The 27,207-nt window shown below is 35.5% G+C and overlaps 2 protein-coding genes across 5 annotated transcripts in view; one reads left to right on the top strand and one right to left on the bottom strand.

The window, feature by feature from the left end:
- Positions 1–27,207, top strand: part of LOC106065551 (kelch domain-containing protein 2-like) — an 80,742-nt gene that overhangs the window by 3,376 nt on the left and 50,159 nt on the right. For 2 of the 3 annotated variants that reach the window (XM_056024498.1, XM_056024504.1), the window contains exon 1: positions 22,144–22,255. The gene's annotated coding sequence lies outside the window, so the exon portion shown is untranslated. Of the gene's footprint in view, positions 1–14,930; positions 15,058–22,143; positions 22,256–27,207 lie in introns of those variants that run through there. The other variant, XM_056024502.1, reaches the window with a different exon arrangement.
- Positions 404–22,592, bottom strand: LOC106077304 (COA8 family protein Y39B6A.34, mitochondrial-like). 2 transcript variants are annotated; one of them, XM_056024507.1, is made up of 4 exons: positions 22,451–22,592; positions 11,183–11,392; positions 6,078–6,211; positions 404–1,125 (listed from the first exon to the last, which is right to left on the bottom strand). In XM_056024507.1, the coding sequence occupies exons 1-4, from the start codon at positions 22,493–22,495 to the stop codon at positions 1,035–1,037; spliced, it is 480 nt and encodes a 159-aa protein (XP_055880482.1). In that variant the 5' UTR covers positions 22,496–22,592; the 3' UTR covers positions 404–1,034. The 2 variants fall into 2 exon arrangements, with proteins under 2 accessions (XP_055880482.1, XP_055880481.1); XM_056024506.1 differs by lacking the exon at positions 22,451–22,592 and adding an exon at positions 21,877–22,011.

Raw genomic sequence — 27,207 nt, forward strand, 5'->3', positions numbered from 1 at the left:
GCCTCTATCACCTTATGAATCACTTGATCTGTAACTGTTATTGACATCTGTGTTGTGTGGTTATTTAAATCTGTGTTGTGTGGTTATTTTGAATAGAATCTGAATTTGTGAATTAAAGTGATCATGCATGTATTGTAAAATACATAAACCTCTGAGGCGTGAGACCCTCTTCGCCTAAACCTTGCGCCGCCACTGCTAACAACTGTTCTCATCAGGGTCATCGAATTGTGAGAGTGCAATTGAACTAAACACTTTTGCAAAAATCTGAGGAACTTTCATTACAAAAAAACTTTTCCAAAAACACCAGGGAAAGTTTAATACCCTGTACCGGTGCCAAGTTAGTTATTCATCAAAATAAATGAATTCTGGTTTAATAAATAACATTAATAAAAGTACAAAACTATGATAAAACACAATAATTTATGAACATATATAATCCAAGTATGATTGTTATATGTAAATGTAAAATTATATCACTTTATACCAATCTTTATTTTCTTTACTAAGACATAACAATGACAAAGTACATAAAATTGGGGGGGGGGGGGGGGGAAGTCTTTAACAAATATCTAAGCTGACACTATTCAATAGAATGATCAATTATATCATTTCAAACAAGACATTTCATATCTCTCTTTTGAGACCGATAAAAAAAAGTTGAAATCAAAATTAATAACAAACTACATAGGGAGTATGTAATTATAAAATAATTTTTTAAAACAAATCAGCTTGAAAATGAAATGAAACAATATGCTACAATGCAACATGTACAGTAAAAGATACTTTATAAATTCACATATTTTTCTTTTAAATTAACATTTTCAATTGACACTTTGATACTACTTTTTTTATTTATTTTTTAAATATTTTAAACACAAGCAAAATTACAAATTCATAAGATTTGCATTTAATATTAGCCCATATCTTGTTCATCACTCAACTCTACAATCTAATGAAGTTTAAGCTGGCTGAAAAAAAAATTTTTGGTTACTTATACACATGTAATGCAAAAGTTAGGTAAACCCAATGTTATTCTAAGAATTCCTATCAAATTTCCTTGTCAGACGAATAAATGTAACTTTCAGAGCTGGCCACAATAAGGAGATATTTTGTTTGTACCACTCTCTGTGAACATAATCAAAATGTTATTATCAAATCTCTAATATATTGCACATAATGAGTTGTAGGCACACAAACAATAGGTAAAAGTATTAGGGCATTTTTATTGTCGTACCAATTCTAGAAGTCATCATCATCATACTCCATTTGAGTGAGGGCTTGAGAGATTCAAATCTTCTCTTGCAAAAGCCCAGGACAGAAACTCTTTGTGTATTGCATGTATGTCAATATACAGATCGAAAATTTGTGGCTTCCCAGACCTGTCAAGATGGAGATCATCAAGTCTGGGGTAGTCAAAAAAAATATGAGACACGGTTTCATCTTCTTCCCTGCAGCAGAAGCACCGTGAGTCAAATATTTGCAAGCCGTGCGAAAGATGAGCCAATGGGACAGTGCACAGCCTCCACCAAAGAAAAACGCGGTCAGTGTGCGTCATGTGCTCCCAGACTTCGCAGGCTTTTTGGGACTTGTGCCAACACTCAAACCATTTTTTTTATTGTTGCTAGAACATGATGGAAACTCAAAGCCTGCTCGGAAGGTGGTGTTAGCTCTCCCTTGTGGACTAAGGAGTCATCAATGGTGTTGCCAGTCACGCCTCTATGTGACTTGGTACCCACTGCATTATTACCCAGGTGCCATAACGTTGGTTTATATTGTGTAAAGCCATGATGACAGGTTTTGAGTCAGTGAAAGGAACAATCTGTGTTGCTCTCACATGTCCTTCGCCTAGCTATTGGCTTCACAGATCACAGTGGCCTCCGCCACAAAACAACAAACACTACCACATGGTCCAAAGATTTTAACCTGAGTCAGAACCAAGAAATTTAATGTAGGCTCCATAGCATGCTCTTATGCTGACCCATCAGTATATGCAAAAACGGCATTGGGCTTGAAGGCATTGATATAGAATGTTTGGGGCCATTAACAACAAGGTGAAGGTGGGAAAACGTTGAATGTTTTGTCTGTTAGTGGAGAGGCCAACTTTATCAGATAGTCTAGTGGCATGATGCATACAAGACTGCATCTGGGTACGTCTTCTGCATCTCCAACCATCGACTAGTTTTCTAGCTGGGAGGTATTCATCTAGCCTTTTGTAACGCTCAAAGCAAGTTAGTATTGACCGTTCCCTCCTGAGGTCTAGCTGACCTACTTACTCCACTTTCTGAAGGTAGGTATAGTGACAGTTCGAGTAAACAAATCCTTCCACTTTCCCGATCAGCATCTGTTCTAAGCAGGATATCAAGAGATATCAAGAGAGAAAGAGGCAGGTCCATTTTTTAAAATTATCTAGCCAGCTTTTCTTTGGACGACCATTTCTTCGTGCTCCATCCATTGGACCTTGAAGAATGACTTTTCATAGTGAGTCATGTCTTACAATACAAACCAGCTCAGCTTTCATCTCTTCACAGTATTGAGAGTTCTTCCTTCTTGCCAGCCAGAGTATTGACTTGTCTTCTTTTCCTTGTAACTGAAACCCAGTTCTTTTTCTGTAGCATTTACTCTCAAAAGCTTGCATTCTTTTTTTTACACCTCAGCGTTTAGTGTCCAACTTTCACAACCATATAGCAGTACCGAGACTACTAGAGAAAAATACAGTTTTAATTTTGCTGGAAACTAATTTTACTATTCAAGATTCTTCACAGTTTGGTCATGGCAGCAGATGCCACGCTTACGTAAGATCTTATACCTGAGCTGCATTTTCTCCAAAGAAGTCTATAGATTGGAAATAGGCCGCCCTATGATCACTCTAGGAGTAAATCCTTCTAGAGTTTCCATCATAATATGCTCAAGAAATATGTTAAAAAGAGCTGGAGAGAGAATGCATCCTTGCAGCACTCCTATGGAGGTCTTAAAACTTTCTCTAATTTGTTCAGAAGTACCGAGATATTCGCATTTTGATCTAGGGCTTTGATAACATCAGTAATGTTTTTATCTATGTTGAACTCCCTCATCACTTGCCAAGTGCCATCATGCCTAACCCGGTCGGAAGCTTTTTTTAAGTCTATGAAGTTGTGTACTGATTTCTTTTAGTGTTAAAGACATTTTTCATTAAACAGTTAAATATTTGTTCAACAGTGCTTCTACCTACTCTGAAGTCTCCCTGTTCTTTGGAAAGGACCTTCCTGGCTTTTCTCTTGAGTCTACTTAGAATTATTCTTAGCATTATCTTGCTTGGGTGACTGATCAGACTAATCGTTCTATAGTTTTGGCATTGTCTCAAGTTTCCTTTTTGGACAGTGGAATAATGAATAATTTTGGCCATGTTTTTTCGTCCCATATTTTCTAGCAGATTGTCCTAAGACAATTAGCTATATGTGAGATGCCAAATTTTAAAAGTTATTATGGTATGTTATCGATTCCAGGTGACTTGCCACCTTGTGATTTTGTTGCTTACTTCTGACTCTAAAATCGGAACCTTGCAAAGTTCTCTGTTGTCCCAAGGTGTTTTGTTGATTAGACTGAAGTTGGGATTTATCTCGAAATTATACAGATCTTTGCAATATTCTGTCCACCTTCCAAGCACATTTGCTTCTTCAGTCAGAAGAATTTCATCGCAGTTTTCAATCACTGGTTTCTAGCTTGTCTTGTGTCGGTTAAAGATTATAATGTATCATATGCTTCCTTGCTATTGCCAATTTTCAAGCTACTATCACTGATCCATTTTTCTTCTTAAATGTATTAACATTAAGGTATTTTCACAATGTTATAAACATATCAATCTAAAATAAACAAATGTGCTTTTAAATTTATGAAAATGCGCCACATATCTATTATTGCAAAATAAATTATTATTAATAATAGTACTAATTGGTAGTAAGAGTAGTTAATCTAAATGCGCCTGCTAAATATGAATAGAAATGAAGCTTTACATTATTAATGCAAATACACAAGATACATGTGGCAGTTTACACGCTGCAACACTATTACATAACTGTAATGGCTGTCACGGTCTAAACTCTAGATACCTTTTATTTTTTTTAGTTTGTCTTGAGCTGGGAGTGCTACTGTTTGATTCATTAAATGACACTAACCAGTCGTCGGTCACGCGGTGCAGGGCGAGGGAGAACTGAATAGTCTTTCCCCTTATTTGTTTAGTCCTTCACAGTCAGAATGGATTAATGCAACTTGTTAAGACATGTTGACAGAAATCATGGTTGCACTGACTTTGATAACTTGGAGATAAATGTCAATTAGGGGGGCGGGACACACAACTAGACATGTCAGCTTCACATTTTTTGTCACACAAACCACGAGTATAATTCAGTATCTAGTTTTGATTTACATAAAAGTACACTATGGTCAGATTTGTGTACATTAGTGTTATGCATTATTTTGTAAAAATAAATAATACTTTTCTAAATGTGTTAACTTCGAATCTTACTCAATAATTTGGGAGTGTCAAGTAATTCCTCACTACTACCCACGATATGCACTTAGCCACTATTAGTATCAGGTCCAGAAGCTGTACGTGGTCTTTAAAACTCTTATAATCAGAAGTGATATCAAAGTTTCACCACTTAAATCTAACTGGAATTGCCAAATTATATATTTTTGTTTAATGTACACATAGTTCTTGAAAGACATTTACTAAACTAAACTTAATCATCACCAATTTCTCTACTAAGAGATCACAGGTGACCGGTCACTTCATCCCTGGTCACTTCATCCCCGGTCACTTCATCCCTGGTCATTTCATCCCCTGGTCACTTCATCTCCTGGTCACTTCATCCCCCGGTCACTTCATCCCCGGTCATTTCATCCCCAATTAAATATTTTATATATAAATATGATTGTGTAGAATGCTTTTTGACATTTTATGACTTGTTACTAATGCGTTTATAGTGTTTCCTCTTCCACTTTGTTTTTTTAAAGAGAAATCTTATATTATATTGTAAATCTGGGTGTGTACTTAGCTATAGCGCTTCTATTGGATGTGTAGGTTGTGATATCATAATATTTTCCGGATCGAAGGCCAAGGTTTGGTGGAAGTAGTAAAAATCATTTGAGAGATAGAAGTGCGATTAGAATAATTATGATCATGCCGCAGATAACTTATTATCAAAGGCCAAGGTGTAGTGCAAGTAGTGGAAATCTTTTGAGAGATAGAAGTGCGATTAGAATAATTATGATCATGCCGCAGATAACTTATCATCAAAGGCCAAGGTGTAGTGCAAGTAGTGGAAATCTTTTGAGAGATAGAATTGCGATTAGAATAATTATGATCATACCGCAGATAACTTATCATCAAAGGCCAAGGTGTAGTGCAAGTAGTGAAAATCTTTTGAGAGATAGAAGTGCGATTAAAATAATTATGACCGTGCCGCTGATAACTAACCATCAAAGGCCAAGCTGTGGTGAAAGTACGACCATGTTTCACTTGATTTTATTTTTCAATCGATCTTTTATTTTTGAAAATGGGCGGTCATTTTTAGCCTTGAAATAAGGTTTTATTTTTTTCTAATAAAGTCGGAGTTCACCCATCCTCGGGATATCATGTCGCCTGTATAAGTTTTGCTTTAATTCCTTTTAAACATTAACGTGTTACAATTTTGTCATTTAAATAAAAAATGAATATATTAAATATTGCTTTTTAAATTACAATTTGTTAGATAAAAATGATCAGATGATGAAAATATCAGGGGATGAAATGACCGGGGATGAAGTGACCAGGGGATGAAATGACCGGGGATGAAGTGACCGGGGATGAAGTGACCAGAGGATGAAATGACCGGGGATGAAGTGACCAGGGATGAAGTGACCGGGGATGAAATGACCGGGGATGAAGTGACCGGGGATGAAGTGACCGGGGATGAAATGACCGGGAACCAGATCACATGTCTAGTGAGGGTAGATAATGCAATTAAAAAGTCATCAGCATATTTATTCAAAACATAAGGCAGTATTAGAAATACTTCAATTGAAGATCGAGGAATTTTAAGAATTTAAGACAAACTTACCTATTATAATTCAGGTGAGAGATACGATTCTCATCTAAAAACCTTTTATAGAATACTGACAATTTCTCTGCTGAGATACTTGTTTTACCATCACTATCTATTTCTTGATGCTCAAGAATGTAATTCTCTTTTTCCTGTAGAAATAAAACAAAGAAAAAAATATTAACAGAAAATGTTAGATAATAAAATATTTGGTGTTTACTTTTTTGTTTAGTTTTTAAGTTTAGAAAGATACTAATTGAGAAAATTATAATAAAACTACTAATTTTAATGCATACATATTTATATATCTAAAGGCAGCACTAGGGACAAATTAGTGTCTAGTAGCCTTTGTAAGACTTTACAAGATATTGGTGCTGCATTATCTTTACCTTTATATGTTTTCATATTTTAAAGATGTTATATATAACCATATATCTGTTGTCCAAAGGGACAGCAACTGCGTTGCTGCTAGGTGGAGTTACCATATTGGGAGTCACTGGTTCGTTCCGTAGTCTGTGCAGCTCCTTAGTTCATTATATTTCATTCACTATTTTCTCTCATTTAAAAAAATGTGGTCACTACTGCTGGTCTCATTTTAAAAAATGTAGTCACTAGTGCTGGTCTCATTAAAAAAAAATGTAGCCACTAGTGCTGGTCTCATTACAAAAATGTAGTCACTAGTGATGGTCTCCTTAAAAAAAATGTGGTCACTAGTGCTGGTCCCCTTTTAAAAAAATGTGGTCACTAGTGCTGTTCTCATTAAAAAAAATGTGGTCACTAGTGCTGGTCTCATTACAAAAAATGTGGTCACTAGTGCTGGTCTCCTTAAAAAAAATGTGGTCACTAGTGCTGGTCTCATTACAAAAAATGTAGTCGCTAGTGCTGGTCTCCTTAAAAAAAATGTGGTCACTAGTGCTGGTCTCCTTAAAAAAAAATGTGGTCACTAGTGCTGGTCTCATTAAAAAAAATGTAGTTACTAGTGCTGGTCGCATTAAAAAAAAATGTAGTCACTAGTGCAGGTCTCATTTTTTAAAAATGTGGTCACTAGTGCTGGTCTCATTTAAAAAATGTGGTCACTACTGCTGGTCTCATTTTAAAAAATGTAGTCACTAGTGCTGGTCTCCTTAAAAAAATTGTGGTCACTAGTGCTGGTCTCCTTAAAAAAAATGTGGCCACTAGTGCTGGTCTCATTTTTAAAAAATGTGGTCACTAGTGCTGGTCTCATTAAAAAAAAAATGTAGTCACTAGTGCTGGTCTCGTTACAAAAAATGTAGTCACTAGTGCTGGTCTCCTTAAAAAAAATGTGGCCACTAGTGCTGGTCTCATTTTTAAAAAATGTGGTCACTAGTGCTGGTCTCATAAAAAAAAAATGTAGTCACTAGTGCTGGTCTCGTTACAAAAAATGTAGTCACTAGTGCTGGTCTCCTTAAAAAAAATGTGGCCACTAGTGCTGGTCTCATTTTTTAAAAATGTGATCACTTGTGCTGGTCTCATTTTTAAAAAATGCGGTCACTAGTGCTGGTCTCATTTAAAAAAATGTAGCCACTAGTGCTGCCTTTATGTTTTTGATTAGTAGAAATTTCTTTTGATAAACATTAATGCTTTATTTGATTTTTTAATAGTTTCATCAATATGGGGATTTCTTGATAGGTTCCGGGTTTTCCTTTATTATAACTTGTGATAATGAAATGTCCTTACTCCTTACCAACATGGCTTTAGGAAAAATAGGTCATGTGAAACTCAACTAATAAAAGAGTTTTCAAAAGGCTTAATAATGAGCATACAGATGCCATTTTATCACACTTTTCTAACTCATTTGACAAAGTTCACAACCATAGTAGGTGTCACTCAATGTGGTTAGCGTGTCCCCACCCCCCCTAAAAAAAAGCAATTTTCTCTGAGCATTTCCCAATAAACACTATAGTTAGTTTGTTCTATTTGATGAACCAAATTAGAAACATCTTCAATATCACTTAAACCTATTTACTTTGTTAGAATTTTAGATGGAAATGGTATAACATTATGATGTGTTATTCGAAGACCATCTAGACAGGAAAAATGTAGGTTTGCCTTCTCTTAGTAGGCCATTGGTCTGGGGGAGCACTTAAAGCTCCCAAAGCAGAGTCCTTGATGACCCCTGGGCACCAAGCTCTTTTCAGCATTTCTGAGCTTCAGAAACACTCCTTTAGTCTAGCTTGTACTAATTCTCCTAGTAAGAAAATTGCAAGTCACAAAGAATTAAGTGTGGGACTAGCCATATATATAAAGTTCGTCCATCGTGGTTCGATGATGACCACTTTGTCATCCAGGGGGCTGAGGGCTTTGCACTGGGGTTTTATGCCTCCTCATGTGGCTGGTGAGACCTATGTGAGCCCGGAAGTTTCGGCCGCACACTGGGCAGGTTATTCCAGCTGGAGCTAGTGTCGTGGGCCCTGCTTTTCTTTTCTGGCGTTTTTCTTCTGCCAGCTTTGTTCTTTTTTCCTCAGCAACCTGTGCGCCAGTTTTCACAGCGCGACGCCATGATGCTCTGTCATGTGCTTCTGTCTCCCAGGTGCCTGGGTCTATGCTGAACGCCTTCAGAGAAGCTTTGAGAGTGTCCCTGAAACGCTTTCTTTGACCACCTTGCGAGCGCTTTCCTTCGCTTAGTTGGCCATACAAGAGTCGTTTAGGGATGCGGTGGTCTTCCATTCTGTAGACGTGACCTGCCCATCGCAGCTAGGACTGCATCAGGATTGTGTGGATGCTTTGCAGACACGCTCTTCGAAGGACTTCAGTATCTGGTATTTTGTCTTGCCATTTGGTATTTTTCTCAGACATGTCATGTGGAAGTGGTTCAGTTTCTTTGCATGTTTACTGTACACTGTCCATGTTTCTGAGGCATAGAGCAATGTGGGGAGGATGACGGCTCTATAGACCCCTAGCTTTGTGTTTGTAGGATGCATTTGGGGGGGGGGGGGTGACAAGTGACTTGCGACGGAATTTGGATTTAAGTGATGAGGATTCGCGCAACACGTCGACCTCACTCTCTCGCCCTAAAGCCCGTCCTTTTCCGGAAGCAAGATTTGGTCAAGACGTCCAGGGACAAGTTTGGGTGCAGTGGATGACCAGAGACTTTCTGTGTGTCTAGTCCTGCTCTTGAGTACTCCACAGCACTGTGCTGGTACTTGCCTTACTGTCCGTTTAGTCAAGTTTTGTGATGTTACGCACAGGCCGCCAAGTCCAGACTTCACATGCTAGGTTTGACAGAACCTCAGTGTACTGAGTGCCATGGACATGTCATATACCCTCTACCTGGTTTAGCCGGCCAGTCAAAGCCGTTTCCGGGGTGTGGCCGCTGCGCATGCTACAGCTTCTGGGAGCCACAGGTGAGAGTTGGGTACCGAGTGGGGAACAAGAGTGAGCCAAGCTACCATCAAAAAGAGGGTACGACTGCCTGTCCACTAGAGGTGCTTCCCCTCCTAGATACCCCATACACCCCGGGACTAGCCATATCTGAAGTGTGATAGACATCTGACTTAATCCGATTTCTTAAATCTTAATTTCTCAAACTTTTACCATTGGCACCCTGCTAAACATAGATTTTTTGTCTTTTCAGAAATTTCTGTGATAGTATTAGGCATCAGGTTCCCTCTCCACACAGCAATGTAATCTGGGAAAAGTGCCATTAGCCCTGCCAAGCATTTTCCTGTGTTCTGAGCTTCATAAATTCTTTCTCTGATGTCTACGACACATTTTTCTTCCTGTAGTAAGAAGAGCCCATATCAAAGTTTTGAAATGTCTTCTTCAAAAAGTTTTAATCTATATTGTTGTTTCAGATATTTTAAAAGGTCCTTATCACAAGATGTAACTTACAATATTTTAACTTTTAAACATTGATAAATATTTTATTTTACAGGGTTAATATTTAAACGTTCATTGAAATGAAAATATAACTTTTTAATTTTACCCTTGTAATAAAATTTGAACGGCTTCACCCCCATAAGTCAGGATGTCGCACATCCCTTAAGAGAATGTTGCAGACCCACATAATGTGCCCCCACAACTTAACCCTTAAAGTGCTGAGCTTTTTTACAATGAGTATAAAAAAACATGGATTTACAATGCTAGTGTTTAGAGGCTAAAGAACCACACGCGTCTAAAGGGCTAAGAAAAGCTGTAGTAGATAATGCAAGTTTGTAATGGATTTATTGTCCAAAGATCATGATGTTTAGCAAGGTATCTTGTAGTGGGTTTGTTTGTTCTGTTCACACAAAAATGTTTTTGAATCGATCATGTTGCTAAGGTAGAAAAGTTCTACTTAGAAGATTAAAGGACATTCGTTAAATTATAATTTAATTTCTTAAAATTTGATTATTTTTTTTTTACCTGATCATTACTAAAATGTAAAATAACTATAATGCTAAAACAACTGATTATTTGTTTATAAAAGAAAATTAATGTTTGGGACATTTGTTACAACAACAACAACAAAAAATACCTAAAGAAATATTGTGATCTAGATTACTACAGTGGATGTGCATAGGCATGTATGGGTATATATCTATAGATTTTATTTGTGTGTGTGTGTCTGCTTTTGCCAAGATATAATTTTTCCCAATTGGATGTCACCCTGAAATTAAGAGTTAAAGAGTAACAAAAATCAACTACAACAATTAAAAACTGATTATTTTATTCATGGTAAACCAGTTACACAGACTAAAAACTCAAAATATCTAGATGTAATAATAAATGAAAACTTATCATGGAACTCTCATATTTATAAAATTATTAAAGATCAAAAGGGTTTATAAAAAGAATATTTTTTACAAATAAAACAGGAACAAAAAACTAAAATGCTATTTATTCCGTAGTTAGGCTTAACTTAGTAAAGAGTTTGATAATATAGGGTTATATAAATGTAGATAATGATAGTTTTAGTAAGTTAAATAATACATAAAGCTTTACTTTCTGACTAATAATAAAAACTTCCAGTGCTAAATAGTCCAGAACCAAAATGTGCGTCATAGTGAACATAAAGCCTATAAACCATTGTCTAAAAGAGGACTTTAAATTATTGTTACTTCAAAAATAAATTTGCAAAAAAAATTGTTAAAAATTAAAAAGTCATCTAAAGAAATACAAACTTTGAAAAATGATGAATTATGATGGGCCCAAAAGTTTTGATTCCACTGAAGAATTTTAGAGCGCCTCAATCGAAATGACTTCTCTGTTGCTGTCTCTTTCAAAGGAACATGAAACTGAATAGGTCTGATATTTGATATTGGATCTGGAGGACCAATTAAATCAAATTTTCCACTCACAGGAGGCTGCTGTTGAATCTTTAGTTTTTTGGGCTATTAAACAGAAGCAAATGGTATATTATTAATATTTGTTTTATATATATATATATATATATAAAGAACTAGTTTAAATGTCTTTGATTTAAATGCTGTGACTTAACCAGTTCATTATTTTTTTAATATGGTTGTCACAGAACGCAACAAGAACAACTGACTATTAATGTCATTAAGAAAAATATAATAATTTTGTGTAGATTAATTTAGACTGGAAAGGTATACTCTGTTGAACTACATTTGCTTTGAATTTACTTGTTAAAACTTAGCCTCATTCTGGAATATTTAAAGAATATTCAAGTACCTGGTATCTATATATATAATTCTCATCATGGCTTTACAGTTTGGACACCAAGAAGTAAAGAAGAGATCACTCTTTTATTTCTTCAAGTAGGACTAGAGTTACTCCACTAACTTAAATGGCAAAAACAAAAGAGGGGGAAGAGAACAAGTAGTATTCACCCATCACTAAATAGCATGGCCTGACTTAACCATTGTGATCAAGAAGTAATGGAAAGATCACTCTTTTATTTCTTCAAGTTGTACTAGAGTTACCTCAAGTAACTTTAGGGGCAAAAAAAAAGGGGGGGGGGTAACAAGTAATCTACTCTGTATTCACCAATCACTAAATTGCAGGGCCGGACTTAACCATCGCAGGGCCCAATGCAAAATGGATTTCGCGGGGCTAAGTTTGTGTAGGGATATGGATAATAAGTGAAAATTAAGAGTTTGTATTAGAAAATAAATTTGTCCTTGCATTTTTTATTCATTTCATTCTTTCAGTACAGAATTACTTTACGAGCTTGCATGTAGCAAAGTCATACAATATATCATAAAAATTCTGTTTCCTAAATAGATCAAGCTCAATAGCAAGAATTACCAAATGTTTCAATCTATCTTTGAGAATTGTTGCGCCTCAAGTAATTCTTCATTAGTTTGAGGCCCGAGAAGCTTCTTTCACCAGATTCCACAATTTGTGGATGGAATACCAATAGTTTGACTTAATTATATTACTTGAGATTCAATTCATTGTTACAATACAACTTTAATTTGTGTAGTTATGGATTTAAGTGTTCTGGGTTTCTTTTCCTGAATTTTTGTGTGCTTTATTCATTTTGAAGTCAAGTTACATTACACAAAGACACAAAATCTGCTGGAATTTAATATTGCAACTGAAATACACTCAAAGTAAATAAACATCTATAGTTAAATTGACCGATGGCACCTTGCAACTTTGTAATGTCTTTATTATTTGAGATTATGTTTATAGATCTTTACATGGGCGTAGCCAGGATTTTTTTTTTTCGGGGGGGGGGGGGGGGGGGGGGGGGGTTTGGGGGGGGGGGATTTGTTTTTTTTATATGTATTTATGTGTGTGTGTGTGTACATAATCTTTATTGCATTCTGACCCTTCATTCTTTCAGAAGACGTTTATTGTGCCCTAGAATAGGTTCTGCCACGAATTAGTGGAAAAATTGTAGATTCCCCGCCATTACTAGCAAGGAGGTCTGGGGGAGCGCTAGGAGCTCCCCCAGCGCGGGGCAAAGCCCCGCCGCCAAGCACTATTTCTGATATTGAAAGCCAACAAAATGCATATTTTGAGCTATCTACAGTGCATTTTCCTGCTATTAAAAAGTTTTATTTCAAAAACCTAATGTGCTATTCTTACTGACATAGACCCTCCCGCGCCGTTCGGAGCATTTGACGTCAAGCTGTTTCCATAAAAACCTGTCACTGGTAATGTCTGAAGCCTCTTCCCACCTGCCATGAGGACCTCAATAAATGAGTGGCGTCAAGTTGTACTAGGATATCATTGCAACTCTTCTTATGCGTAATTCATTTTGCCGGAGAACATGTCCCGCAAACCTCATGCGTCGCTCTCTCACAATCTTACTATGGGGTCTACTCCCAGTTCGGGCTAGGATTTCCTTGATTTAAACCCGATCTCTATAACTGACTCCTAAAATCTGTCTTAGCCATCTTTGTTGAGCCACATTTAGTGTTTTTCAATTTCGGCAGATGACTATTCACTGCAGTTTATTAAGGGAGCCCTGCCACTGGTAAAAATGTGTAACCTCTCTTGAATACGCTCTAGGAATTAAGTGACTGTAGTTTGTTTTAGATTTTATATCGAAAAGAGAAGTTGTATCGTCAAAATCATCTGTTGTGGGTTTTCCACCTCAAAATGCTCTGTAGGGGGGATCTTAAACTCAAAATCATTTAAAGGGGTTTTAAACTTAAAAAAAAACGCCATCTGTAGAAGAGGGGTTTAAACTCAAAACCCCTGATTGGATTGGCTACGCTCAAATAATTTTATTGTGTAATTTGCTTTTTTTTTATATATTGAAGAGGTCTTTTTTAGCATCAAACCCCTCTGAATGGGGGTTTAAACTCAAAACCCCTTTTGGCAACGCTCATAGCATTTTGAGTGCGTAATTTGCTTTTTTTCTTACACTGAAGATTTTTTTTTAGCGTCAAACCCCCCTGGCGGGGGGTTTAAACTCAAAACCCCTTTGGCTACGCTCATAGATTTTAGAGTGAGTAATTTGCTTTTATTTATATTGAAGAGGTACTTTTTAGCTTAAAACTCCACTGGAGGGGAGTTAAAACTCAAAACCCCTTTGACTACACTCATAACATTTTGAGTGTATAATTTGCTTTGTTTTTATTATTAAAGAGGTATTTTTTACCTTCAAACCCAGCTGAAATGGGGTTTAAACTCAAAACTAAGTCAAAACCCATTTAGCTACGCTCATAACATTTTGAGTGCGTAATTAGCTTTTTTTTTATATTGAAGAGGGGGTTTATCGTAAATTTTGGAGGGGGTTTTAAAATCAAAATCTCCCTTAACCGTGCTCTTGGAATTAGGGGATTTTCGTTTGCATTTTTTTTGTTTTGTTTTATAGAAGAGGGGGAGTTAACTGCAAAAACCCCAAGTAGGGGGTTTAAAACTCAAAACCCCTGGTAGGGGATTTTAAACTTGAGACCCCCTGGTAGGGGTTTTTAAACTCGAGACCCCCTGGTAGGGGTTTTTAAACTCGAGACCCCCTGGTAGGGGGTTTTAAACTCAAAACCCCCTGGTAGGGGGTTTTAAACTCAAAACCCCATTGGTTGTGCTGGGGCAAGTGATGTTTTAGTATTAAAATCTCACCTAAAATAAACAAAATCAAAGCAAAAAATCATTCACTAAATTCCGATTCCCCCTGGGGGATTTCATTTCGGGGGGGGGGGGGGTGTTAACCCCAACTTCCCCCCACCCCTGGCTACGCCCATGGATCTTTAGGATTTCTCTTGATGATAAATGGTAGATGTCTTCAGCATGAGCATCAGTGATGGTGTCAATTATAATTTGTTCTTGCAAGACTTTGAATGACATTTAATTCTAGAGAGCAGTGTCCATTAGTTGAACCACATTGTCATGTTTGAGACAAATATTTGTGACCATCTTTTTGTTTGACATTTCATGATAAAGCATGTGCTAGGCATCTTAAGAGGCTTCATATTGATGTAGTAAGGCTTCTTTCACATTTGGTTTCAGGTCCTGCACTGGCAACTGTATGAAATGTCTATGACCTTGCTAGTTAGTAGACTCATAAGCTTTCTGGACTTATGATCTTCTGGAAGTACTGATGCTTTAGCTAGCTATTCAAACTGCATTTAATAAGGTACCGGTACCAATCTATATTGTCCTTGTTTTTTTTTAATGTTGCCATTTTAGACATTTGTTCATCAAATCCTGTGTTGGTATTTTGATTTAAAATGCTTATTTTTTTGTGTTTGCAGAATTCTCCATTTCCTTCAATTGTGGTTCATATAATCTTTTTTCCTATGCTTTTCTATGCCTGGGTCTTTTTTATTTTTACTTCTTTCTGCTATAGTTTCCTGTGCTTAGCCTTTTGAATGCCTAGGCAATGTATTTGCCCTGTACAATTACACAAGTAGATTTATAATATATTGTGACACTGACGTGATTTAATTAAACTAATTATGGTAGGTATTTATTTATAGATTGTGATGCTAGGTTTAGAGGGTTCTAGAGCAAACCATTGGAGGATTCAGCCCCCGTCACCTCAGTGTGGCACCTACGTGGAAACGTCTAGTAGTAGAACTAGATAGGCTAAGAATGGGAAGTGAACAAGGCTCCGGCAGGATACTCTGGGTGAGCTTATTGTTTTTTTTAATTCACTCGGGGTGGGGGTGGAACAAAAGCCAGCAACCAAAAAAGTCCGCCACACCATTCCGCAAAGGGGCTGACATCAGTGTCCCATGAGCTGGAGTGGCAGTCCCGGCACAAAATGTTGTGGTCACAGTATAGGAACATGAGGTAAATTTCCCATGGCTAGAGTTGTCTTCAGTGGACCCAGTACTGAGGCTTGACTCATTGTGTATGCAGTGCAGTTCCCAGTTCCGCCAATGGCCATACTGCTGGAAGCCTTAAGAAAGGACTATGGGTGAAGAGCTCCCAATCTAAGCCTGTTCATTGGAAAAAGCCTTTTCAGCAATCAATGGGATAATGGCGCCTTTGCACCAATTCCCTACTGGACTTTATCGAAGTAGCAAACCATAGACAAGCACACATTCAAGGTTTGGGAAACAGACACACAGATGAAGTACAATAAAAAAGATTTAGTAAATTTAAGTTCCCCTGTAAAACCTTGCGATCTATGGGGCAAGTAAAGGTCATCTGTTTCTGTGGCCCATGGTTAACAGGTGTGTCATATGGCCAGTAAAATGCCCATCCACATTTACTTTGAGTTCCCTAATGTAAGGTACCCATAGAGTTGGGTGAACTCAGAGGCACCATTAAGATCCCAAAATCAAATATCCCAGTCTTCACCAGAATTTGAACCCAGGGTCCCTCTGTTCAGAAGCCAAGTCCTATACCACTCAGCCAACACGCCCCTAAAAGAGATTTAATGATTGAAAATGTAAAAATGGGAAGGATAATAATGGGGAGAAATGATAATAACCAAAAGTCATATAGAGTACCATACGTAAATTGAACAAGTTAAGCTCAGTTGCTGACATTTTTTACGTTAGAATTTGTATATCTCCTAATGATAAGATCTAGGAAAAAAACTGATTGTATCTATGAACTCCTCATCCATTTGTCAATAAAAGTAGATATGTTTTATTGTATTGCTACTTATAGCTAAATTAGATTTGATGTTAAAGTGGGTCAGGTCAATGCTTTCAAGTGCTTAAAGTTTTGAACATTTTTTTACCGCTTCCTTCAATTGGATTTTAAGAAACTCTCGAACACATAATGATAAGTATGGTGTTTTAAAAATGTTATAATCTTAAAATGTTGTTATAATATAATATATATATAATAATTTGTATATATTAGGCTATAACTCTATCTATATTATGATAACAGGCTACTGGAAATGAAACTTTAAAGACTTTAAACTAGAATTTAATTAATTTAGATCTAGATCTACGATATTATATATTAATTAGATTTAGAATCTAATATCTAGGTATAATATATAGGCTATATAATATGCTTTTTTTGTGACGGTATGCACATGTACGGCGTGCCAGCACCTTTTTCAATATGGGGGAAAAAATTATTACTTTTCTTGTATTTTAACGTTTATTATTAATTTATTAGTAGTTAAAAGTTAAGCAATCCATCACTAAGTACTGGCACTTATTTTTTTACAAAAAAAGCAATATATATAATTAAAAAAAAATATATATATATATATTTGTATATACTATATATATATATATAAATCCCCTTCTATGATAAATAAGGCTTAGGCTTGTCTTCGAGGCTGAAGATTAACCCTTTCATCACTATGCAGTTGCCTACCAATAACTGTCCCATCCCTAACAAAAGGGGCATAACTCCGTATTTTTGACAACATATGTTTTTTAAAAATTCACAGAAAAAAAACTAATGAAGCAAATTAAGTCAAATTTTGAAAAGATTAAAGACAAATGGATAAAGTTTAATATAAACCAAAAACAATGCCAATATAAGACAAAAGTACAACAAAAAAAAATGTTTATGGAGCACTTGACGTTAAACATGACTTGGAAGTGTCAGTGAGTTATGAAATTTAGAGAAACATTCTCCTTTACAGAGTCTTATTTGACAGAGATTACATCCATAAACAGTTTCATGTGCTCTGTTTCTTTTTCCAAATTGTTTGTTCTTCATACACCAATGGCAGGCACGTTTGTTTCCCACCATTCGAATGAGCCTATGCTCAAGAAGATCACTCATGCCAACTCCTTGAGTTGATGGTTGGAGATCACTTTGCTTCCTTTTACGAACAATGTTTCCCTTTAGAAGGGCTGTGCTTATCTCAAGCCGAAACTCTAGATGTCCTAGTGATAGGCTTTTGGGTCTGGGCCTGTGAGAGGTAGCATAAATGATCCAGCTGTTGATGACAGCAGTCTGGAGGAGAAATCGAAAAATGTATCTCCACCATTTGACAGATTTCCTTCCTACTGGATAGTAGGATGAGAGCTGATCAAATCTGTCAACACCTCCCATTGATTTGTTGTAGGTATTAACAGCAGATGGGACTTTCACTTGAAAGTTGCCACCTGGTCCTCGGCGAGTAATTTCAGCGGTACCTGAAGTGGTGTTGGTACTCAAAAGAGTGACACAACGTTTATCCTTCCAGGCTGTAGCAACGAGATTCCCTTTCTGCCTAACCATGACGTCACCCTTTTTAAATTTTTTTAATGCCTTGGGTTTGAGATCAAGAGGCCAACCTTTTCTGTTAGGTCTTATTGTTGAACAGCAATAGGTTTGCTGACGCAAAAGGTCCTCTGCTAACTGAACTGAGCTAAAATAATTGTCAAAGAAGAAATGATGTCTCTTTCCTAAAAACCTTTCACCTAATTGAGTAACTATATAATGTCCAGTTCCATGAGGCATAGGATCCTCAACTTTACCAGTATAAATACTGAAATTCAACAGATACCCCGTAGATGCATCTGTTGCGCACCAGACCTTGATGCCCCAAGGGTTAGGTTTTCCTTTGATGTACTGCTTCCACATGAGTCTCCCATTGAAAGGTATCATTGCCTCATCTAGGCTAATATTTTTGCCAGCAGCAAATCTTGTAGCAATATTAGTCCTAATTAGGTCTAAAAAAGGTCTGACTTTGTGTAGGGGATCATGGCCAGGGTGACCTCGAGGTACAAATGTTGTCGCATCGTTGAGGTGAAAATACTGGGATAGTTTTTCAAATCTTGTTTTTCCCATAGAACCAGCCACCCCATCAACTCTCAGGCGTTCATCTGATGCCCAGTACATTTTGTATTCAGGTAAAACATGAATACCCATAGTAATGTAGATATGAAACAGCAGCTTGATTTCTGAAGCAGTTGTAGGCTGCCATGCTCTGTCGACTTTGCCTTCTTTTTGTTGACGATAATTGGCATATAAGTTAGTTTGCACAGCTATATGCTCATAAAAGTTTTCAGGTATTAGAAGGCTAAAATAATCAAAAGGAGTAGCATCATATGGTAGATCATGTGTAGGTCCACATATTTCAGTAAAATTCTCTACCACAACATCAGTAGTAGTAGCACTCCAATCTCCACTGTCATTGTTTAGATCTACTAGATCTAGGCTAGTTTCATCTTCACTATCACTAGAATCGGACCCAAATGGCTCCAATGAAATGTCAATATCACTTTCCCCATCATTATTTTCAGGTTCTAGATCTAAAACTTGTGTATTACCTTCGTAATCGTATCCAGTATAGTCTCTAAACATACTCAAAATATCTTCCATTTTCCCCCGATGGCAAAAAAAAAGACAATTTTCAAAAATTCACAAAAAGTCGATCGTTTAAGCTAGTATCATCAAATAAGCATGTAAAAATAGCACTGTTATCGCTCTCTAATGTCAGAGTTAGAAAAGGTATAAAATCAATTATTAAAAACTCGGAATAGCGCCGGTAACGAAACAACCTAAAATCGGCGACTCCCGGCGACTCTAGTTGTCTACCGGTAGAGGCGACTCCCGGCGACTCTAGTTGCCAAATGGTTAATGAGGAATGCAGTATTTCTCGTGGCTGTGCAGCTGTGACCTACATATTTTGCCACACCCAGGACAAGCATAACCATTGTCTGCAGTGGTTGATTTAGATTTTCTTTTCGCTGTCTGCGTCTCTCCTGGGCAGCGGATTTTCTTTTGGTCTCAAATGTGTATCCTGTGAGTGATTTCCAGCTGTCTCGTTTCGATGCTGCATGCAACCCTTCTATTTATATATATATTAATATATTATATATGAGTGTTTCTTCAGTACTGGTGACAAATAGGTATTGGCTCACTAAAAAGTCTATAACTCAAAAACTTCTTATTAAAATGTCACAATTTTCTTTTCATTTCACTTAGAAATGGTTTATCTATAAATTGTGATATTTTGAGCTTGAAAGGTGCATTGTGGAATTTTAAAATTGTAGAAAATGTGTGAAATAGTGCACAAAATGGCATCTTTTGATGTAACATGGAATACCAGGCTTAGGTTGAAGTAATACTCTACTAAAAGCAAAGATTATTCAACAGACATTTTTGTTGAAATAGGTTAACAATATAATGTTATTGCATTATCTATATCTTTTTATTTTATAGTTACTTTAGTATTACTTAGATTTTGCCGTAAAAAATGTGTCACAGGTGCATCACATGGTGTCCCACTTAACTTGAAATTTTAAACCTTTCTCAATTGTAAACAAAGTAAAGGATTCTACTCTCAATTGTGTCTCTGTTACTAAAAGCATCTATGATTAATTTACACAGTGTAATTTTTCTTTAAAACTGTAAAAATTTATATAATTTTAGTAAAATAGCTCTTGGTGTCCCAGGTGAAGCACCTCAAACGCTCTTAACAAAAAGAACAATATTTTTTTAAACAAAGTAATTAATGAGATGGGAATTACTTAATGGTATCTCTGATACTGCTTAGTGCACAATAAGCTCCATTTTCTTGGGAAAAGGCTACATAGTAATTAACAGGAGACATTAATAGACATGGTGTCCCACATTTTTTCATTGTAGCACCCGAAACGCCTCATGTTGAATGATACCAGAAAATCTCAGAGATCTAGATATAATTAGTTTTCTCACCAAAGTTTTGAATTATAATGAGAATTAAGCTTATTATTCTCAAGTTTGATCTAAAATACATAGAATACTATTTTTTAATGTTAACCTTATTGTTTTATCATTGTCAGTGGTGCTTCATGGGACACTAAACAAGTCTTGATCTAGATATAAAGGTCTTGTGTAGATTTAAATCTACTCTATATTTCAATTTATATGTAAATCTAGTTTTGGATCTTGTTCTTGGTGCATTGAAAGTCATAAAGCTGCTTTAGTCTATGATTAGGTCATGTTTGAGGCAGTTATGTCTAATATATTTTAAAATGATTATTGAACACACACACACAAAGGTCTAGTACATCCATTTGTGGTTATAGAAAATTATTTTGTGAATCATTGATAAAAGAATAATTGGTAATGTATTTACAGACTTTAAAAAAATTGTATTTCAGCATGTGTATTAACAAAAAAAACTATATATAACTTCATATTGGTGTCCCGTTGTAGCACCCGCAACATCTTGTGATATAATAGTTATGTTATAATAAATGCTTAAATTATTGTTGAAATATTGCAGCAAATAATAGCCTATATATTTAGCTACAATGCAAGTATAGCATAAATTCTATTTTCTTATAAAAAATCTTATTTAAAAAACTTTTACCAGTAGTGTTAGAGGTGCTATGGTGTCCCATTTTTTAAATTGAGCGCAAACATTATAATGTAAGTGCTCAAAAACTTCAATTTCTCTATCTAGCTGCTTAATACAATAGAAACATTCAAAGCGCAAACATTATAATGTAAGTGCTCAAAAACTTCAATTTCTCTATCTAGCTGCTTAATACAATAGAAACATTCAAATTATGCTAAGAAAGCAAACAAATTAACAGTTTGTTGTACTTTAATCATCAATGGTGTCCCAGTGATGCACCTGAAATGCAATAGTGATGAATAGTGGGTACCCCTTTTGCCAGCACTGCTGAGGAAATGTATGTATTCCATTGGACCTCATTCACCAATCGTAAACAAACAACATTTAGCACGTGGTGCTCTATATCTTCTATATTATTTACGATCTCATGTGTTTAATTCATGATGGTTGTCATGTGACAGTTTTTTCCGTTGTTTTATCAATAAGATCACATGACTAAATGTTGTTTGTTTACGATTGGTGAATGAGGTCCATTCATTTTCTATTGATAAATTCTTAAAGTACAATGGGTGAAGAAATGAATACACTTAAAATGAAACCAAAAACTTCCATTTTAATTTTTGACCTAATTTAGCCTAATGATAATGTTAACACTTTTTGATACCAGTACTGGAGAAACACTCATATTATAAATTACATTATATGAATCATTGAATGTTAATTAAATTTTAAATTTGCATCTTAATAACTTGCATCTTTTTTTGGGGTAGGACTTTGAAAACTGCAATGCAATTTTCTAGTAGATGTTCTAGAACATCCAACCAATCTAGGTGTGAGAATGACGACCTCCAGCAAGACTGAGTTGCTAAACATTTTGATTTTAGCTTGAATATTAGTTTAGATTAGGTAATTTAGATCTAGATATCCAGATCTCACTATCTAGTCTAGATTTTGCTAGACTTAGACTCCAGCTTTCGATCAACGAATAGATCTAGTTAGTAGTTCTAGATATAGATATATATAGATCTAGAGTCTAGATCTAGTCTAGTATTTTGTTATCACAACACTCTTCTCCAAAGTTTATTTTGAAGTTTAAAAACATTAAATATTGCCATCTGAAGAAGTAAGTCAAGTAAGTGTGATATAGATAGTCTAGATCTAGACTAGAATCTAGATATAAGATCTAGAATCTAGATTATTCATTATTCTATAATTAGATCTAGTATAATACTAGATCTATATAACTAGATCTATATATATATCTAGATCTAGATCTTATTATTTATATATTAATTTGGTAACTCCTGAGGTAAATAGAGTAACTTACATCTATCGAACACCTTCGTTTTAAGGTACTTATCGAACACCCCATTGTATTTTTAAAAATTCTCCTTTATTTCGATGATTATGACGAAACTAGTCCTTTCCTATTGTGCATCGTCCATTTCTTTATAGTTAAATTATATTTAGTTTCATTTTCACACGAGGATCATTTTTTTTTACTTATATTCAAAGTGCATTAGATTCTAGTAATATTGGTATAAAAATTTCACTTTTTTTTACCTCTTGGGAAGAGTGAAGTGAGTCTCGGGTTAAGGGTATTTTTTAATGCCAATGATGCTTCAGCTCAACAAAACCTATATAATACGCTTCTAATTAGGCTGAGAAATATTTACAACAATTTTTTTTGAAAGTGTCCTTTGCTACCTAAACATGAAAATTGAGGTTTAAAAAGGGGGTGTTCGGTAATAGCTGTTTTTATATTTAAGCAATCTCAGCTTCGTAAGATATCGAACACCATTTTAATGTTAAAAATAAACATCAAAGGGATATAACCCAAAGAAGACAAAATATTTAAATTATATATTTTTTAAATAATGTAATGCAAAGTACATAGAGTAGAGTCACTATTGCGGAACAGTTTGCAGCTACTTTTAGTTTTCAATTTTTTGCTCCGTAATGGTTAGACCTATGGAAAAACTAAAAGTATCTAGGCATTGCCCATCCATTTTCCGATAAAAATAGACGCATTGTTTAGTTTTTCAACAGATATTTAAATTTTACATTCAATTCGACTGAGATATGGGTAGTCACAATTACGGAACAGGATTTTTAAGGAAGTCACAATTGCGGAACACTGTAAAAATGTCGGAACAAAACCTATTTAAAGCATATATTTTATTAGTCTAATACTTGAACTCCTTATCCTTTACATTAACTTTATTTTATTAAAGATTAAGACACACATTGTCACTTTTTGATTCTTTACCTCTTCTTTAATGTACTTGATGTCACACTACCCTGATTTTCCTTACATGTTTTTTTTTTTCCACTATTCTTTAATTCTTTTTTGTTATATTAATATTATATATATATATGGTATTATGATTTTTCGTTTTGCTGGACGTCTGGTAATCATAAATTATATATTATATGTAATATTATTCTCTAAATGTTTTTAAATTTATGTATACTAATACAATCTCATATTTAAATTCCGATATCTAAATCACTATGTAAATATTAAGCTAAATGATAGTAAATGCGCAGGTCAAATAAATAACATCTATAGTGTTCCACAATTGTGACTATCTTTAAAAAGGTATAAACAGGATAAACACCTCCTATTTTTTTTTAAATTGAATTCTTGGTAGATAGCTATGAAATGAAGTTTTTCCTCATCCATTTATAAACCGAAAAATATGTGTATCATGCATGTGATGTGTCATTATCATTTTTAAAAAGCCTTAAGCCATGGCCTATGCGGTTCACCTGGTACGTGAAAAATAATGGACGATTCCACACCTGTCAACTTTAACCTGTAGTCAAAATTAATTTTCTGCTGTGAAAGGAAAACCCTTATACTGGAAATGTAGAGAAATGGACCATGCGCAGTACTGTTACAGTATAGTTTAGCAGAAAATTTGAAAATAAAGTAGATTTTAACTAATTTCGACGAGCTGTTCCGCAAACATGCCTGCTCCGCAATAGTGACTCTACTATATATAAATTACCCATGTGTTACAATTTGTATCAGCTTTTTGTGGTTTACCGTAAATGTGCTATATTTTTCTAAGTAAATAGATTTACATCGATATGCACTAATTGTACCCATTTTAAAAGCTTGATTTTATGACACATAGACTAGGCCTATAGTTTGATGCTACTATCACTGTCGACATCAAGAACAACACACACAATTAATGAATTTAGAATATAACATTATAACACAGGAACAATGAATTTAGAATATATCCAGTTGTGTTTTTTTTTCAGATGCCCCATTCTATTAACTTCTGAATTATGTGTTATAAACAAATACCTAGAGCGCATGTGCTTGATGTGAAGAGATATTAATAAAACGAAAGGGCTAAGGGGGAGGTATAGAATGTAGATAAGGTATTTTGAAATAAAAATGTCTTTGGTAGATAAAACAAAAAAAAAAAGGGGGGGGGGGGGGAGAGAAACAGTCAAGACTCTGTATCAAGAGATCATCAATAATTGATCAACTATTAAAATGTGACGTCAGCCTCAAATACATAGTCAGTTGTGCTTCTCGTCTAGACGTGTCGTGTGGTCTATAAAATTATATATATATATATATATATATATTCCATAAAGTATGATAAAGCTCATAATGCGCTACAAATTAAGACACTCCTTTGAAACATCACAAATACTCAAAATAATAACAATAACACATTTAACCACTCTCTTATTCTGCCTACACCCGGCCCCTTACCTGCGCTTTCTTCTAGACACAATTCCACTCTCCAACATTCACACTTTTTCAGTGCAAAGTAACAACGTAAATTTCAAGACTCAATCCAAACGTAGCCACCAAACTAACACACAACAAAAAAAATGGTCAGTGATAGCCCAACACACAAGTGTAAACCAGGCCACCAACACAGCCCCAAAACATTGTTCAAGTTGTAGTAAGAACAATGTTGAGAGGAAAGGGGGTGGAGCCATCATTCGAGTACCTACGGTCAAGCCGCTAATTAGGTCACAAACACTAGGCGTGATAGATGTATAGATATGTTGTTTGTGTGTGTGTGACAAATACTAAGCGTGTGCTAATATTAGAAGATATTACGTAATTGTTTGTTGTTTATGTTTTATGCGAAAGCAAAGAATCGGACGGAAATAAAAGTTAGTTATATATGTCTACCTTGATAAAGACAGTCTCGTTATTATCATTATTAATTAGTAACGTCTACAGTAATTTATTATTAATCTGTCACAGCAGAACAAAGCGTGCTCTAAAATACGGTGTTTTTTTTTTTTTTTGGTCAACCAGGTGGTTTAGGGAGGGCGGATCTATCTACATCTATAGGTAACACAGCTCGCAAGCTACCATAGCTTTTCAGCACCCCCCCCCCTTCCCCGCCCAGATCGAAAAATATTTAGCACTGACTTTTGGGCTGTTACATACACTGAGCGTGCTAGATCGTGACCTCCGTGACCCCAGGCCGTAAGGCTGGTTCGTGACGTAGTAGGTCAGCGACCATTGTTTTTTATCGTAACCAGAGCCTGACTCCGTGTTAGCATTAGCGCTTAGGCGAAGTGTTGTAAAATGTAACACAACCAACGTGTAGTTGTTATCCTCATTACTATAAACAGACGTATTATTAAAGTAGATAAATTACTAGATCTAGACTTAGATCCTCATAACTATAAACAGACGTATTATTAAAGTAGACAAATTACTAGGTCTACACTTTATGTATTTACTTAATATACACACTAAGTGACTGAAGAATGTTTTGTGTGTGTTGTAAACTGTAGTGTGTTGTAAACTGAACGGTAGCACATCTGGCTGAAAGTTTGCATTAGTGCTTAGGCTAAGTGGTATAGTCTGTAACTCAATAACTGTCATGTATGTTATGACTTTTCTATAAATAGTATTACACCTACATAATTGTTATTAGAATATAAAATTGATAAGTTGCTTTGCAACTTAATGTACACACTAATGAAAACAAGCATCACAACAGAAATAACACAACATGAAAACAAACGTGTGGTGTTATATAGCAATTTTATTTGCAGACAAAAGATGCCACTTTAATGAGTTAAGTTTTTATTGCAATTGCTTAATGAACATATGGAGAAAAAATAGATATTCAAATAATTTACAATACACATTTTAAAAATACAATGATTTCATATAATGTTAATGTTATCTAAATTTTATATTATCCATATATATATATGGATGGCTGCCTGGTCGAGCGGTTTGCGCTCCAGCCTGTTGTTTAGGTTTATTGATGGTCCCAAGTTCAAACCCTGGCCGCTCCCATCCCCAGTCATGCAGTTTTAGAACTCCTGTGACATGAAGTGACACCCAGTCACCTATTTTAATATTCCGTGCTGAAAGCACGAGAATAAGTTTTAGGGACTATAAAATAAGGGTCAATGTTAATCAGTTAGTGAAGAACTCCAGCAGAGAGTGGCTGTAATATAATTTTCTCTGTCTGTAATGTGTACTGTGATAAATTTGATCAAGTGTAAACTTTGAAGATTTCCTTGGATTAATATTGCTAATATTTCATTGATGTGATTACTCTGTCTACATGGAATGAGCAGCCAGTATTTATTGTCATGTATTTTGTGTAATTAAACTTTCCTCGTCTGCATCTGTGGAGTTACGTTCTATATATTTACATGTAAGTGTGTCATAGGCTTAGTACACAGTAATACTACGTGATGGCTGAAGTGGCCAGAGCAAAGGTTTGATAATTACGAGGCAAGAAGAGATCTCAACACATCACTACACACTAGAGTTATACCCAGCAACATTCAGCTTGACAATATATGGATGGCTGCCTGGTCGAGCGGTTTGCGCTCCAGCCTGTTGTTTAGGTTTATTGATGGTCCCAAGTTCAAACCCTGACCGCTCCCATCCCCAGTCATGCAGTCATTAAATTTCTTTAGAACCACATGAACATAATAACCAGCAATATATCTTATAGATTACACAAGTTACTTCAAAAAAACAAGATAATTACCCATAATATAACATCTAACAGTTAGACTTACAGTAAACCAATCATCAAAACATTCCAGAAAATAATAGGA

This window comes from Biomphalaria glabrata, chromosome 3 (assembly GCF_947242115.1).
Source record: "Biomphalaria glabrata chromosome 3, xgBioGlab47.1, whole genome shotgun sequence".
In the NCBI taxonomy this organism is placed as follows: Eukaryota; Metazoa; Mollusca; class Gastropoda; family Planorbidae; genus Biomphalaria; species Biomphalaria glabrata.

What these genes read in the sequence shown, in the direction of transcription:
- LOC106077304 (XM_056024506.1), bottom strand. Translation starts at nt 21,996, where the DNA reads ATGTTTAGCAACTCAGTCTTGCTGGAGGTCGTCATTCTCACACCTAGA. An exon ending in ATAATTCATCATTTTTCAAA is followed by an intron (nt 6,212 to 11,182) that starts GTTTGTATTTCT and finishes TTATTTCTACAG; the next exon opens with GAAAAAGAGAATTACATTCT. An exon ending in TCTCACCTGAATTATAATAG is followed by an intron (nt 1,126 to 6,077) that starts GTAAGTTTGTCT and finishes TTATGTTCACAG; the next exon opens with AGAGTGGTACAAACAAAATA.